This window comes from Sturnira hondurensis, unplaced genomic scaffold, assembly GCF_014824575.4.
Source record: "Sturnira hondurensis isolate 20B ecotype Veracruz unplaced genomic scaffold, ASM1482457v3 Scaffold0024822, whole genome shotgun sequence".
Classification (NCBI taxonomy): Eukaryota; Metazoa; Chordata; class Mammalia; order Chiroptera; family Phyllostomidae; genus Sturnira; species Sturnira hondurensis.
Genome location: NW_028097453.1, coordinates 6,839,203 through 6,856,607, shown reverse-complemented (window position 1 = coordinate 6,856,607; position 17,405 = coordinate 6,839,203). Strand labels below are relative to the sequence as shown.

The 17,405-nt window shown below is 43.6% G+C and overlaps 1 protein-coding gene and 1 non-coding gene across 3 annotated transcripts in view; both read left to right on the top strand.

Moving 5' to 3' along the window:
- Positions 1–17,405, top strand: part of WARS2 (tryptophanyl tRNA synthetase 2, mitochondrial) — a 75,789-nt gene that overhangs the window by 31,715 nt on the left and 26,669 nt on the right. The window contains exons 1-2 of one of the 2 annotated variants that reach the window (XM_037038791.1): positions 918–994; positions 6,686–6,943. In XM_037038791.1, the coding sequence (XP_036894686.1) occupies positions 6,878–6,943 (66 nt within the window). In that variant the 5' untranslated portion in view covers positions 918–994; positions 6,686–6,877. Of the gene's footprint in view, positions 1–917; positions 995–6,685; positions 6,944–17,405 lie in introns of those variants that run through there. The other variant, XM_037038790.1, reaches the window with a different exon arrangement.
- LOC118982048 (small nucleolar RNA SNORA40) lies at positions 15,632–15,753 on the top strand. Its single transcript, XR_005065469.1, has one exon. It is a non-coding gene; the product is annotated as a small nucleolar RNA SNORA40 (small nucleolar RNA).

Here is a 17,405-nt window from a genome sequence, read left to right as displayed (position 1 = left end):
TGCCCTGACTGGGAATCGAACCACAATACTCTGGTTTGCAGGCCCTCGCTCAATCCACTGAGCCACACCAGCCAGGGCAGAAACAGTTTTAGTAACAGTGTTCAGTTACAGCTGAAATGGGCTAGTAAAACCATCCTTCACGGATACTGCGGGCTCGAGGAGGCTTCCATGGGCTGCCTTCCAGGAGCTTAACTATCATTTAAAAAATGGAGTCTGTGAGTTTCAGAAAACCGATTTTCAAACAATCTCTTATAGAACATAACTTGCTGAAGAGCTGCCTGTAACCGGACACTCGGTCCATCTTGTTTACCGTTATTTTGCCCTTTACATTTGGAGCCAAAGTAGGGGAAAACATTTCTCATTCACCCCGCTCACATTTATGGGGTGCTCACAGTGTGCCTGGCACTGCTGTGTACTGGGAACACAAAGATGACGGAGTCTGCCCTGCCCTAGAGGAGCTCATGTTCCAGGTGGGAAAAATATTTACTAAGTTACCAGTGTGATACCTGCAATAATGAGGAGCTGACGAAGGAGGGGCCTGTCCTGCCTGGGGGAGGGAGTGAGAGAGGAGCTGGGAGAGGAGGTATGAGAGAGAGCGGGCTCCTGCTCCGTGCCAGCTCACTGCCACCTCTGTGCACGTGGCCTTCCGGCAAACATCCCTGTGGCACACTTTCTGCTTCTGAAAAGTGTGTGCCTATGCCCTGGCTGGTGTAGCTCAGTGGATTGAGCGTGGGCCTGCGAACCACACAAAAGTGTGTGCCTGGAGGGGAGGTGTTGGCGGGAGGGGGGCTCTTCGGGGCCAGGCCAGGCCGACCTTGAAGTTGGCAGCAATTCTAAACTGGATTCAGCCCCGTGTAAAGGAAGGGGGTAGCGCTGGGTGAGGGCTGGCATCCAGAGCTGACCCACCTCCCCGTGTCTTGTGCGTGTAGGGGGTTTCCTTGGCCGCGTCCTTCCCTGGAAAGTGAGGCCCGTAGTTCCTATTTCCATCAAACAGGTGAGGGCCGAGGAGTGCCGGGGAGCGTCGCTGGTAGTGGTTGCTGCCCACAGGCAGGAAGAGGCCTGTCCGTGGTGGGGGGGGAGCACAGGGCCCACAGGGAGAAAGACGCCCAGCTCTGCAGGTTTGGAATTGGCTTCAATAAGTCTCTAGGAAACCTTTAAAAATCAAGTATATTCCTTGTAAACTCGTTCACTAGTCTAACAACACTCACTAAATGCTTATCATCCATATCCTTAAGGAAATCTCATTCTTTTAAAAACAAAATAATTTTCCCCCTTAAAAAAAATAATGTTTCCTTCAGTTTTCATTGTTGGCCTACATATTGTTCCTTGTGTGGGGGCCATAAAGACCTGCTTTCTCTTATACTGAATTAATATTTACAGTATTGATTCCCAGGTCTGACCATCTGGTTTCATTTCGAAGCAGAAACAAACCCATTTTTCTTGGTGCTGAGTCAGCACTTTCTCTCCAAACCCGGGGTGGGGGGGCGGGGGCAGGGGGGCTCTGTTCTTTCTGGAAGAAAGAGCTGACTGTGGCAGAACAAGGCTGAGTGGTGGCCAAAGCACGCTTCAAAGAAGCAGCACCTGGGTCCGAAGTGCTTTTTCCCTGCACCGGGTCTCTTCTGTTTCAGCTCTTGACTCGCTAGTTGGTAGTAGAGACATTATAAAGAGACTATCGAAGACAGAATCGAGGCGGCTAGGACTCAAATAGTTGGGTGACATGGGTGATAACACTGCGAGGCACCGACAGGGAGCTACGGAGTGTGTTAAGCCGTGTAGTTTATGTTGTGCACAGCTAGAAGACTCAATAGACTTACAGGAAGAGATTTTCATCAAGGTTGGTTGACAGTGTTGTTGATTGCTCTTCTTAAATCACAGTCGGATCCCATGCCATTCATGGAACCAATCAGTCACAGCGGTTGTTCAGCCCAGGTTTCGGTTTTACCTCTTTGACTGGAGTTGCCGCAGGTGCGATGAGTGGACAGTTGACTTGGCAGCTGGATGCAAGCACCCGATGCAATAAGAGCCTTGAAACCTCTTGTGTTTGGTTCCCACCACCATACAAAACTCGAGTGTTTTAAAGCGAGGAGGCAGCCTCCTCCTAATGTATTTTGTTCACTTGTGATTAAAGACAGAAGCCTATTGAGAGCATCACAAAAAGTATCTTTTTCACAAAAATCTCAAGCTACATAATTAGCAGCTGGAGATTTTTTTCAGTTGATTTGGGTGCAATACTTTAAATTCAGATTACGAGTTTTGCGTAGGCTCGGTACCTTAAGACAGGGAGAGCTGCAGCTGCATCTCCCAGATTGATACGTTCTCCCTTTGATTCAGATACCCCCTTGTTACAAAATGAGCCAATGGACGTGCTGATTGGACGGGGCGTTATTTGTTAAGGAAATACACCTGAAATAAAAATGAAGCCCTGTTTTGTAAAAATGCTCCTTTTTTAATCCTCCGAACACCGTGATGGGGTTGTTGACTGATGCTCCAGCCTTCCCAGCAGTGCGTGGATGCCTGTGGGCGAGTCTTGAAGCTGTTTTCTTTGTGGTTTGCCTTTCGTCCACTGGGAAGCCCATGTTCTTTTCATTTTCACTTTTTTCCAGCTCTCGTGCTTTTGAACACAGGACCCCCATCCTCCCACCACCCGAACTGCACATTCCAGCCCCGTGATCTCATGGTACCAGGCGGGTCTCCCCTGCCATGCCTCCGGGCTGCCTGCTGGCTCCTGCAGGGGGAGCAGACGGGAACATAAACTCACCGCAGAAGAGCAGGACGCTCTCTGTATATTTTTCAGAGCAGGAATTCACTTCTCATTTAGAGGCTGTATTTTTTTAATGGCTCCTTGTTGAACACTGAAGAAAACATGGCTTATTGTTCTTATTTCTCGATAACACCATCCCCTCTGTGTGGACGTGGGGAATCACAGAACGTGTAGCGCGGGCAGATGTATTAGATCATGCTGAGTCCATTCCCACCGGCCGTGGCACTGTTTTCCCAGAGTCTGTCCTCCAGTGCTCTTCCCTTCCAGTTTTCTCAAGAATTAGTTTCTGCATTTCTCCTGGGGGGAGCAATTCTTCAGTTTAACCGATTTATGTGGGAATACGAATATTCTTTTTTTTTAGATTGATAATCACTACTCTTCGTAACTATTTACATTAACATAAACAGTCCCTCTTCATCCTAGGTCAAGTATTTCTGGATGGTATTTTTTCTCTCTTCCATTTATTAAGGTCAGAGCTTGTTTTTCTGCTTTGCTTTCTCCCTTCATCAATCAATCCCTAAAGCCCATTCATCATTTTTACCTCACTGAAAGCCCCTTTGCTTATTTCCCGATCAGGACCCCGGGGCTGGTGAAGGCCTCAAGGTACTGGACGAAGCCTCAGCGATAGGTATTTATTGTAGGCTGACTCTTCTCCCTCCCTCTCTCCCTTCCCCCTTCTCTCCCCACCTCAGTTCTCAACCACAAACTAGTGTGAAAACAAGGTTTCTAAAGTACGATGAGGGAGATGGTCACTCGAAGGCCTGTTCTGTGTGTGCACGTGTGTGGTGGGAAGTGGTAGATGTATTTGTTCTCAGGCACTTCAAAGATGTTTTCCACATCCTCGGAGTCACGTCTCTTTTAGGTCTCCTGGGTGCCTAGATCAAGTGTGGTTCTGGGCTGCGGGCCACTGGTGTAGCATTCCAGTTTAGGGCTGTCATCTCAGGGGCAGAGGGGAAAATAAGCAGATACAGCGAAATAGATTGCACTTGTAGGATTGGGAATTCCTAGGGAGGGGAAGGCAAAATTGAAGTGGTCTCGGCATGCCCGTATCTAAAGGAGATTAGCTCTTAGGAGCTGGTGTTAGGTATAAAGGTAAGGACTTTTTAATGTTACTTTTTAAAAATTTCAGGTCTGTTGAGGTATAAGTGACAAAGAGAATTGTAAAATATTGAAAGCATTGTGGTAATTTGATACACGTTGTGAAAGGAGCCCCCCTATGTAGCTGATTAACACACCCACCCTCTCACGTAGTTATGGGTGTGTGTGTGGGGGGGGAACTTCTTTAAACAAGTTTCAATCACACAACACAGTGCTATCAGCTGTAGTCACCCTGTTTCACATTAGATAGTCACATGTTATATGATCTCCTGGATTGGAGAACCCAATGTTATAAAAATGTTGGTTCTCCTCAAAGCAATCTATAGGCTCAATGTAATCTCCATTTAAAAAAAAACCCAACATTTCTTCTCCTGGAACTTGACAAAGTGATTCTAAAGCATGTTGAGATGCATCAAGGGCCAGTGCTGGGGGGCCGGCTTCCCCCACCAGGCCCCAGGGTTTACCAAGAAGCTCTGCGGTACGGGCGCCGCCATAGGCACGTGGACCGCCGGGGCCGACTGGGAGAAGCAGGTGCAGACCCAGATACACGGAGACGCTGACCGAGGACAGCGGTGGCCTTCCACAGCAGTGGGGAGAGAAACTGCGCCAAGAGGCGCAGAAACAACGAGGTATCTACGTAGAAAAAAACAGAAAAGAAATTGGATGCCTAGTTCACACCATATGGCAAAAACTCCAAATGGGTAGTGGTCTAAGTGTGAAAGATAAAACGTTAGAGCATACCCACATGTACATACAGATGCTTTATAAGAGTATATATGGGGGGAAGTAGGTTTGCAGTTGTTTATGTAAATAATACAATAGTCAATTAAATAGGAATTCAAGAATGAACTGTGTTTTGCATGCTCAGAATGGTAAACTTACTTTTGCCCTATCTGTGTGCACACGCATATCTTCATGACCCCAAGGTACTGAAAGATTTTTTCCGTGACATAAAAATCTGTAGTCAGAATTTTGTATTTGGTAAAAGAAAGATCTCCTCATCAAAAGATAACATAAAGAAGACAGCCACATATACTGAACACATGTGTAATTGGTAAAATATTAGTATCCAGAATATATAAGAGTTCTTAAATCAGCAAAAAGACAATCCAGTCTGACAGAAGTAGGCAAAATAACTTGAAAAGTCTGGCCACAGAGGAGGAAGTGAAAGTAGCCAGTAGCATTAGAGCCCTCAACCTCTTTAATAATCAAATGCAATTAAACCATAATGAGATTCTACCTTGTATCCACCCAGATTAGTTAAAAATGCTGGCAAAGTGTTGTGGAGGATGTGGAGCAATCGGAATTAACGGTAGAAACTGCAGGTTGTTAACGCAGCTGGGAATAGTGTAGCACACTGTGGTACAGTCGAAGGCACACATGCACACCTTGTGGCCCAGAATTTCCACTTGTAGGTGTGTACGCTAGAGAAACTTGGCACACGGTGCACAATGATACCTGCGTTGGAATGGTCTCTTTTTCCTGTAACTTTTTTGTTGTTGTTGCAAATTTTCAAACCTACAGGAGAGTTGCAAAGTTAATACAGTGAGTGCAATAAAGTGTTACTAGGTGGTGTCTGACCATGGGAGGCTCCTCTGGGGGCTCCAAGGCCAGTGGGACCAGCCTGAAACCCCCATCCCACCACTTACTTACCTGCGTGGCCATGGGCAACCTGTTAATATCTGTGAGTGTCAGCGCTCTCATCTGCAAATTGGAGGTAATACAGTGCCTGCCGTACTGGGAATGACAAGGATTAAATACATTACGTAAAGCACTGAACACAAATGCCCGCAACGTCGCGGGAGCCCCGTGAGTGACGGCTGCCAGGATGATGCTGCGTTTTATTTCTTCACATCCTGTTACTCACAGCACATTTACTGATAAATATTCACTGTCGGTTTATCACTGGAGAGTGCAGTGTCATTCAGGGGGAAAATTGGATATTTTCACCCCGTTTTATATTATTTTCTTCTCATTATTTTACCTTCAGTAGTAGAAAGTGTAAACCAGTTTAAAAAATTATAAAACTCCTTTCGAAGAAATAAAAAAACCAGGTGTGATTTATCAAAAGTAAAAGGAAACTGAAGCATGAAAATGTTCAGGAACTTTATAGAGAAGTAATATATTAGAAATAGAGTGAAGGTTTCCAAATTTCTAGCCCAAGATCTTGTGCACTTAATTATATTAATTATATAAGTAGCTATACTTACACTTAAGTAATTATATAATATTGCAGATAATTATATCAGCTATTATATTTAAGGAAAACTCATTAAGTAAATAAATAGTAGCCTTTATCCCTAACCTATGACCTTCATTGCCTTGACTCAAAAAAAAAATGAAATCACGTGAAAACCCTTGAGGTCCCTTTAATCTCCAGTGAAATGCGATTCTCTGTCGCAAGTCATTCGCACTGACCCCCAGACCCACGGTTGTCTTTTCTTCCAGGGAACTCTGGCCAGTACCCCACTATTTGTCTTTCCAAACTGATCAAGGTCATGTGGCCACGCTGTTACTCGTCTTTCCAAAACACGCCCTGTATCTCCAGTTGGATTGCATTCCTTGGGGATGCAGACCTTTCGTGATGTGTCTTTGTATGTACAAGTTTTTGAGTGCACAAAAGTGCATTTTTGAATATCATTTTCTGTCCCTAATAGCACTTAACACCATGCTTTGCACAGAGTAGACAGACAGCAAATGCCTAAGGATGATGAGTGTCAGATTGCAGTTTAAAAACAAGGACTAGCGTTGTGGCTCTGGTAATGGGGACATGGGGTTCGTGGGCTCTGCCACAGAAGCAAATGTGTTTGTTCTCCTCTGTTCCAGAAAGATGCTGGGAGGCGAGTGTTCTCAGGCATTCAGCCTACAGGGATCCCTCACCTCGGCAATTACCTGGGGGCCATCGAGAGCTGGGTGAGCCTACAGGATGAGCCCGGCTCCGTGCTGTACAGCATCGTTGACCTGCACTCCATCACGGTCCCCCAAGACCCAGCCGTGCTGCGGCAGAGTGTCCGGGACATGACGGCCGCGCTCCTTGCCTGTGGCATAAACCCAGAGAAGAGCACCCTTTTCCAGCAGTCTCAGGTCAGCTGTTCACATGAGAACCAAGGAGACTTTCATTTTCAGACCATTTGAGGAAAATTTTGAATGGTTTACCTAGCTCCAAAAAAAAAATTGTTCAAGGGTGATTTCATAAAATGCGATTGTTTCATTTTAATGTTTTCCTTGTATTCATATCATTAAGTATCATTATAATGCAGTAATAGTTTTCAATTTTCCCCCCACTATACATGGTAAGTTTATAATACTTTATATACCCAAAGTTGTGTCTCACTCCTGCTCGCAACCCCAGAATTGATTTCCCCTACTGGGATGCATTCCAACTGATGACCTCATACTGTTGCCTCATCTCCTGGGGATCGTAGTGACCAGTGTTTTTATGTGACTCCAATGTCGCTTCATTGGGTATTACACTTGGAAGGCCTATTGGATAAGTCCCATTGTTCATTCTTTGTATAATAGCTGTTGAGAAGATTTGAGAGAACTAGTTGGGAAATTGGAAGGCAATGTCCAGTGACTTGAGTGCAAGCCAAGGAAGGTTTGAGAACAAAGCCAAAATATTTGACTCACACTTTCACTGGATGGAGCAGTTTGCTCTTGGGCAGGCAGATAGCCTGGACGAGAGACAGGCCCTGGAGACTCCCTAGCAAAAAAGATGAAAATGTGAATAGGATCGTGCCCTCTCTGCATTTTGCTTTAGCCTTGTGACAAAGCCCCGGCCAAGGAGTGGTATCTTACATGTGTTCACATGTGTACACATGTGACATGTGTTGTACACATGCATATCTCCTTCCTTGGTCATAAACTTCTGACAATTACTATTTTTATGTATGTTCTCTCACCCACAGAACTTAATGTAATGATTCACACAGAGCAACCATTTTAAAAACATATAATAAATGGAGAGCATCTTGACAAAATAAATTGGTTATCAACAAGTTAAACTTGTTGCCAGCTTGGAGATAATTTGATAAAAGAATAAAAATCTAAATACTAAAATGACCATAAAGGTAATTTACTTCCGTTTCCTTCCTTACAGTTGGTCAGGAAGCCTTTACTCACACACGACTTTTCAGTCTTGGACAGGTCTAATTGTTACAAACTACTTGCTTATACTGAGCAGACGCCTGCCTCTCTATATAGTTTCCATCCATTGAGTCACCTTTCTCCAAAGTATGTGCTAAGGCAACTCTGTGTTCCACGTGGCTGCTCTTCCAGTGCGTGGAGACACTTGTTTTGCGCCTTCCTTACCCCACAGGTTTTACCTTCTTCACACCAGGTGTCCCCAGATCTCTCAACCTCTTGGTTGTCCAACCTTGAAAAACTCTCTCCTTCTCTCCAAAAGGAATGCGCCTCTGGTGTTTTATGAAACAATGTTTCTTCAAACTGTTCACACCCAGCTGTGACATTGCAATGCTGGTCATCCTTAGGGCCACTTTTTGAGTTACTAATGTGTTTTCCAAAGCACATCTTCTTCAGCCCATTTGAGCTATTTTTTAAAAGGTTTTATTTATTTATCTTTAGAGGGGAAGGGAAGGAGAGGGGGAGAGAAATATCATTGTATGGTTGCCTCTTGTGCGTCCGCTGCTGGGAACTGGCCTGCAACCCAGGCATGTGCCCTGACTGGGAATAGAACCTCGATCCTCTGGTTTGCAGGCCCACGCTCAGTCCACTGAGCTACGCCAGCCAGAGCCCATTTGAGCTATTTTTAATGCAAGTTTTCTTTTGGTCCTTATGTGATACTGTTTCTAAAAAATTGTATTCCTGGTACTTTTGTTTCTAGTACTTATATTCATACTTCTTGCAGATGAAAATGCCTGATCTCCACAAAGTAACCACTGGCCAGTTTGCTTTTTCAAGTGACCTTTAAAATTTAACACTTTTTGCCCTGGCTGGGTGGCTCAGTTGATTGAAGTGTTGTCCCATGAACCAAAAGGTTGCAGGTTCGATCCCTGATCAGGGCACATCAGCGCACAAGAGGCAACCATACAATGATATTTCTCTCCCCCTCTCCTTCCCTTCCCCTCTAAAGATAAATAAATAAAACCTTTTAAAAAGTTGCGGGTTTGATCCCCTGTCAGGTGCACATGAGAGGCAATTTCCTCTCACATTGATGTTTCTCTCTGTCTGTCTGTCTGTCTCTTCCTCTCTCTACAAATATACCCTTGGGTGAGGATTAAAAAGTAAAACCGAATGCTTATTTACAACCACATCCAGTGCTTGCACACTGAGCTCATGCCCCCAGGAATGATTACCATATTATAACTTTTTTCTCCTTTGCAAAGGATTTTTGGCAGTGACCTCCATAAACATTTAATATTTGCAAGAACTGGGGTATCCTCTTTCACACCATACTTAGCTGTTCAAAATAGCAATTGAGAGTGACCCACAAAATGGAGACTCTGTAAGAGTTTCCTCGTACATAAGGAGTAATAAAACTCACCTTTGGTTTTTTTATGGTGCGCAGAGAGCTCATCGGATCCCAAAGTGGCTGTGGGTCCAGGTCAGAGAGTGGGGGTGACCGGGGGCCTGAGTCTTGAGTGGCCTGCATGCAGCTCTAAACTCCGTCAGGGTTCCACTCCATCCCTGCCTCCAGCACCCTCGGGAGACTTTCCGTAGTTTGCCATTAAAAGTTGAGGGAGGTCCTCATCAGCCCGCACTGCAATTTATCCCACAAAGACAGGATGAAAGCTGTCTGAGGTGCATTTCTGACCTCCAGACATGCTTGGTGTGGGCCACCCACTTATTTAATAGGGCCAGCCAACCTCCTCACACTTCAGTGGATGGGCTGGATATTTTTATCAGGTTTTCTTTCCTTTTTAAAATAGGTAATAATGAAAATTATAAATAATGTATAATTTATAAATGTGCATATCTATGTATGTGTGTAAATATATATGTATGAGCAGGGAGAATAGTATGCTGCATTCGCATCACTTCCTAACACTCTGTGATCTGTCTCATCAGTGTTTTCTTTGTCCGACTGTTGTTTAAAAGCAGATTCCACACCTTGTGGCATTGCATTCCCTGTGTAGCTCGGTGTGCCTCTCTGTAAACTAAGGAAATTTTCTTATATAAACCGTAATACTGTCATCATGCCTAACAAAGTCAATAATTCCACTTGTCATCTAATACCCAGTTCATGTTCAAATTATGCCAATTCTCCTGAAATGGCTTTTATAGTTGGCTTTTTAATGATAATCCAGTCAAGCAAGGACCGTGCATGACATTCCATGATGGATCGTAAGTCTGTTTTCTATGCCTTTTGACTTGTTGACCAAGTCTTTTTTCCTGTCAAGTTGATTTTGAAAAAATGTAACTTTGATTTTTATACCCCCATTTTTTTAGGCCTTTGATATGTTGACCAGGGTTTTTTTTTTGGGGGGGGGGTTGCTGTAAAATTATCTCTTTTGAACATGAAATAAACCTTAATTTTGTGTTGCTTCCTTTTTGCACCAGTCTGGGTTGGCTGAAATTTAGTAGCCGTGAATCACCACCCCAGGTAGTTGCTCATCACCATTTTGATAGTGTGAACAGAAACTGTGTTTGCCTGGTGCCCACAGGGCCCAGAAGGAACAGCCATGAGTCATGAGGAGGAGGAGAAGTTCTTCCTGACACGTCATCCTGAAGCTGTGAAGGCAGGTGTTGGCTTTCCCTTCTTGGAACCATTCTCATGGAGAAATGTAACCAAATAAGTGGGTCTCCCTCCAGCAGCTGTAATTTAAATACTCAGCTTCCTAGTTGCAGTGTTCTAGTAGGTGAGAGAATCATCACTGTGTCCATATTTGATGGCTTGTGATACAAAAATCAACTATTAACAACTGTTTTTTTATCAGCCCGTGGATTCTCCGATAGATGGGGATCGAAAAGAAAATACTTTTAGCATTTTTAGATTGAGAAAAAAACATTGGAAGTCATTCGTTAGATAGCTAACCTTTTTAAATGCGTAAGATTTACAAAGCCTTTTCAGGTATGTGACCGCCCTTGTAAGCCTCAAAATAGCATGTAGATTAGGCATTACTGTTCTTTCACAGACAAATAAGTGAGGGTGTGAAAGGAGTAAATAAATTACAAAATACACTTAAATCCGTCTCTGAGAGGTGTCTGGCACTTAGTAAAATGCTTAACAAATATATCTTCTTAATGAGCTACCTGAGGTCATACAGCTTGTAGGTGGTGCATCCAGGACTGTGTTTTCTTTCCGAGGTACCACTTCCGGAGGGTACACTCCTGGGAGAGAACCTTGTTCTGGCCCTAGCGCGCCTTTGCCTCAGGGGCCGGTGGCCGAGGGGCAGTGCAGAGCCAGAGCTGACCTCGAGGCCGTCGTTATGTCTTGCCTGGACGACTAAATCACACATTTATTTACTCCTGCGCCCATCTCAGAAACTGATAGCTCATTTCCCACACTGTCACCTTGGTCATATTTCCATTAAAATGCGTCGGCACCTCTCTCCCACCCTCGGGGTGACGATCTAAACTCGGCTTCTGGATGAGCCTTTAGGATACGGCCCCTGAGGATCCAGGCCAGTGTTCCTCCCACTGCACTCCCCCCCCCCCCCACCAGGTTAGTGTGTGTTCCTTCGGACAATCTGATTGGCTTTTACCAGTAACTCCTCAAAGCAGAAAGGGAGTCCTTTCTTTTTCGGGCTTTATTTTTAGAAAGTTTGATAACTCAGTTCTTCTAAAACAGATCACTCAGAGATTGGGTTTTTTATATTTTAACAAGGTTTTTGTTAGTTCCTTTATGTTAGGAATTCCATTGTGCATTTACTTGATCATTAAATATGTCCTGGAGAAAACAGGGATTTAGAAGACAATTTTACTTACCCTGTTGGGAGCCACTGCAAGTTAGAATTAGCTATATACCTGCATCCCCTCCCCACAATTATTTACAAGTAAAATTAAGAATATTTGAAATTGTAAATTAGAGGATTTTTTATCTTATAGACTGTGCTCTTTTCATGGATATTCACTGTGTTCAGCAAAGCACTCCCAGCTAAATGTAAAGTCTGGTTTCCCAGGTGCAATTGTTGCACTTCAGAGCAAGTTCCAGGCACATCTGAAGTAGGGGAAAGAATTTAGCTATGTTATAATGCTGATTTTACCAATAATTTTCATCTCCAATCCTTTGCATTCTTTCTCAGCAGTCTGACTGGAACAATTTAGGCTTATGGAAGATTTTTCTCATTATTTTCTTTTTCTTTCTCTCCCACTGGCCTCTAGTCATGGTGCTTCCCCTAAAATATGTTTGCCATATGTGGGGAATTTTACAGAGCGTCTCCTGTGAAAGGTGTGTGTGTGTGTGTGTGTGTGTGTGTGTGTGTGTGTGAAAGAGAGAGAGCATCTATGTGTGCTTGGCAGAGGTTTTCATCCCAATGCCAAAGTCAATGGTCTTTTATTTCCAGCAGGCTTGAGAGCAGATCCAATCTGATCCCCACAGCTGTCTCTGAGGTGTGCGCCTCCACATCTTTAGCTGTTACTTTCCTTCAATGAATCACCCTGCAGATGGGAGATAAAAGCTGGGGTTTGTAGTTTGGGGCGTTGCGTTCCGCCAAGGCTAGGAGCAAAGGACAGTTTCGACCACAGACGTCGTGTTACGGAGGGTCCACACAGTCCAGGGAAGAGTCGAGGGCAGAGAGTGTCATCTGCTGCTCTAGAATGTGGTCTCATTCTCTAATCAGAGTCATGTTTTCTTTCCCAGGAAATGAAAATCAGTAATAATAAAGGAGAGGGCGCTGTGGGGGAATCCATTTCACAATGAAGGCCCACAAAACTGACTACACGAGTCTTGGCTCACTGAATATGTTTAACAAAAGTTGTGCCTGCCCCCCTGCCCCTTATCTCGGAGGTGGAACACCATGGCTGAATCTCATACAGAGAATCACTCGTGTTTTCACTGATCCTAGTAACACTGGAAGCGTGTTTGAGTACAAAGTTACATTTGTTGACCTGTCAAAGTTATTAGGCTGCCGACAGGTGTACGTTCAGCTCGTAATCGAAAGGAAGCCAACATCCAACAGACTGGCAGATCTGCGGGATCTGTGTGTAAAACTGGCATTGCCTTCCAAGTTTCTAGGGAGAGACAAAGGATCGAAACAGCCTCTGGCACAAATAAGAAAGAGTTAGGGAGATTGTTACATAACCAAACTCCTCGTGCTATTTCCTTCTCTGAGCCGTTTCCAGGGAGGGCCACCTTTTCCCAAGTCTGTGCTCCTGTGCGGCTCGATGAGCAAGTTGGCACCCCCTCCCTTCCGGGCCTCATATCTGAATTACATTTTCCAGAGGAAATTTTTTTTTACTCTCAGAGTGGAAAGAGTACAGGCTTTGAGGCCAGGTATGGTTGGCCTGAACCGCACTGTGACCGCTTCTTTGGACACACTGATCAAGTTACTCAGCTCTCTGAACCCCCCTTATGTGTCTACAGTGGGTTATTTACATGACATGATATATAATACATGGCAAATGATAACTTCCTTTTGTCTCATCCTCCTGTGCGCCCGCTGCCCCTGACCAGCCTCCTTGATTTGTTTGAGGGTAGAGTGGAATGGGAAGATGGGCAGAGGAGAGGGGGGTATCAAGTTAATGACAGTGCCTCTCTTTATACTTAATAAAATATCTTCAGAAGGGTTTGTTGTAAACATCCAGAAAAGTATAGTTTAATTTGCATTTCCCTCATGGTTACTGATGTTGAGCATCTTTTTGTGTGCTTGTTGGCCATTTCTATTGCTTCATCGGAGCAATGTCTGTTCAAGTGTTTTGCTCATTTTTTAACCACGTGGTTTGTTTTTCTGTTTTGAGTTGTAGGAGTTCTTTGTTTTCTCCCATCCCGTTGGTTGCTTACATGCTTTGCTGTTTGTATCCTTTGATGAACAAAAGTTTTTCATTTTCATATAGTCCAAAAAGCCTTTATTATTTTGTTAGACTGGAATTCCTGGGGCTATCAGATATTCCCACATAGAAATTTAACATAAAAACTTGCTGAAGAGATAGATTCTTTTTTAAACTGTCTGCCATTAAGTTCTGTACAGGAGAGCTCTCTTATCCTTCCTCAAGTTAGCTAATTTGGGGGGAGGGGCTTGTGGTAGATTGTTACTGTTCCTAATTTTTCAAGTTCATTTCCTCTAAGAACAGAGATCAGCAAACTTTTTCTATGAAGGCATAGATAGCAAACGCTTTCGGCTCTCAGGGCACATGTGGTCTTTGTCACCGCCACCACCGTCACCACCTTTTCTTCCCCTCTTCCTCCTCCTCTTTCATCTTATCCTTCTCTCTCTCTGTTTTTTAAAATTTTACTATTTCTAAACTATAAAAACATTCTTAGCCCATGAGTTGAACGAAAACAGTCCACACGCCACATTTGGCCTGTGAGAGCAGCTTGCTAACCACAGTATACGAGGATTTCGTGTCCGTATCCTTGGCCACGTGACCAACGGTGCATCCTCTGGGAGGAGCATCTCTTCTCCCCTTGCCCCATCATGTTGGCTTTGTCCATGTGACTTGCTTTAGCCAGTGGAAACTGAGTGGGTAGGAGGTACACCATGCCCATTCAGTGTCTTTAATAGCTGTTCCATGCTTGTGCTAACTCTCTTGCTCTTTTTCCTTCTAACTTGAGAATACCATGTTCCAAATGGAAATACTCCTTCAGTTTGCATCCTAGAATGAGAAGGTGTATAAAGCAGAGTTATAGCCAGCCTACAACTGCCAATACATAATGGAAATGAGAAAGAACCCATTGCTGTAAGCCACTTATACTTGGGGTTATTTGTTATCCAGCATAGTCTAGAGAAAGCTGACTAATATAATGTTATAGATAAAAAATACATATGTGCACACATACACAAAATAAGCAACAGAATTTAGATGGAGGTGACTTTTGAGTCCAGAGCAGACTGATTGTAGTTACTTATTCAGCTTTGGAAATATAGGACTAAAAAAAATAAGAAAAATACAAACAGGTACAGAGGAATGTTCACTGGTGAACATAAATACTGACAGAAGGCAGACCAGTTGAAGGGTTTGTCATTGATAACAGAGATCTTTTAATTAAAATCAGATCCTCAAACAAGGTTCCTCTTAAGGGGATTTGACATAGGCATGATAAGAGTCTAATAAAAATAACTCAGCATGAAATTGCTAATTTCCGAGGGGAAATGGTCATTGGGAATTTGTGGGTCTAAGCAGTTTTCCAGGTGTACTCACCCAAACTTATAGGACCGATTCCTGGAAAGATAACATTTATGGGAAATAGTTTGATTCTGAGGGACACTGAGGGCATCGCAGACATTCAAGTCGGTATTTACTAAACCAGTTCATTGTTTAAATGGGTTTTCTTGATACCTAGCAACTATATCTTTTGAGATCATGCTATTCTGAATTCTTTTTGTTGATTAGTTTTAAAAATATGTAAAATATAGCAAACATCCCTCTTCTCAACATCGAGGATGACTGTTTTTACCACTTTGTTATATCTGCTTGACTTCCTAATGTTGAAAAATAATTATAAAGCTAAGAGTCTCTTGAATACCTGTCTTTGCCTCCTCCCTTTGCCCCTCTTCCCTGGGTCCCTTTTCTTTGTCCCCAGGCAACCAAACTCTTGGATTTGATGTACATCCATCTAGCCAATTTTTCATACTTGTTTTTGTGTATAATTCTGTGAACAACACTTAATATGGTTAGTTATGTGGTTTTGAAAAATATGTATTACATAAATGTAGCACTTGTGTTTGTTTTTGCTTAATGCGTGGGCAAAGACTACATACAGGTGCAGAATATAAATCCCCTTTACAACCCAGAACTCATTGGTATGAGTGTTGATACAGAGAAGAAGGAACATGATTTTGTGGTTTGTATATATAACATATGTGGTGCCATATTGCGGCCCGTTTTTGGAGTTTCCTTTTTTCACACAGTAGGATGTTTTTGTGATCTTATGTTTGTACATGTAAATCTAGCTCACCGCCTCTGTTTGTTGTGTCATACGCCATTATATGAATATGCTATATTTTATTAGACAGTCTCCTGTTAATAAACCTCTAATTTTCCTCATGCATTTATTTAACAAATGTTTATTGAGCACTTACTGTGTCCTAGGTACTGTGCTAGGTATTCATGTTATATTGATGAAGAAAACAGACAAAAATCTTTGCTGTCATGGTACTTTGTGGGGGCAACACAAAATAAATAGTAAGTACAATAACTAAGCCAAACATAAAGTATATTAGAAGGTGATAGATGATACAGAAAAAAAATAAGGGGAATGAGGAGCGGTATTGAGGGAAACAGATCAGTATTTTAAAGAGCGTGGTCTGGGTAAACCCTGGATAATACTTGAGCAAAGATTTAAGGTGAGGGACTTAGCCAGGTGAATATCTGTGGAAGAGGATTGTTATCAGAGGAAAGGGCCAGAACAAAGCCCACAGGCGGGAGCGTGCCTGGTGTGTTCAGGAAACCCAAGAATGGGGAGCAAGGAGGAAGAGGCGGAGGATCCGAGTCACGGATAAGATGGGGTTGAATGGGGGACCATGCCTGGTCTCATCGTCCGTTGTAAGGACTGTTGGCTCATACTCTGAGGGGATGGGAAGTGCAGGGTTTTGAGCAGGGTTTTGAGCAGAGAAATGACATGCTGTATGTCTTAAAGGGGCCACTTTGGCTGTTATGTTAAGGATAGATGGCTCAGAACCTAGAGTGGAAGCAGGGAGACCAGTTCAGAAGTTGTTACAGGAATGCAGCTGAGACTTGATGATGCCTTAGACCAGAGGGGAGCAGCAGAAGTGGTAAAAAGTGGTCCGATTCTGAGGATATTTTGAATGTAGAAGCAAAAAGACCGGCAGATGAATTACATAGAGTATAAGAGAAAAAGAGGGTTTGCCCTAAGTAACCGCAAAGATGAAGTGGCCACCAACAGAGATGACAAGCGTTGAGTTGGTGGCGCCATTAGGTGGCCACAGAAAGAGGCTGAGCAGATAGTTGAATGTATGAGCCTGGAGTTCCGCAAGGAGGACTGGCTGGAGTTAGGAATTTAGAAGTCATCAGTTGTACAGATTGCACGGAAAGCCATGAGATGAGATGAAATGGCAGTGAGTGAGTGTCAAAAAGAATAGAAGTAAAGAAACAAGGACTAAACCCTAGGTGCCTACAATATTAAGAGGTCAGAGAAAAGGGTGAGAATGACACTGAAAGGGGGGACTGTTGAGATAGGGAGAAAAACTACAGTAACGCAGTGTCTGGGAGCCAAGCAAGAAAATGAATCATAGTGGAAGAAGTCATCAGTTGTGTCAGATGCTGCTAAATATTTCAAGCCAGTGACGCCTTGACACCATCAGCACTGACGACAGTGACGAGTGTCCATAGTGGAGTGGCAGAGCTGAACACCCGACCGGAAGGCGTTAGCAAGACGGGGAGTCTTGTCAAGCACACTGGCAACTCTGCCATCTTCCTTTACCGTTTTTCGTGGATAGGGATCCATTCTCCCCAGTAACCATTTTGA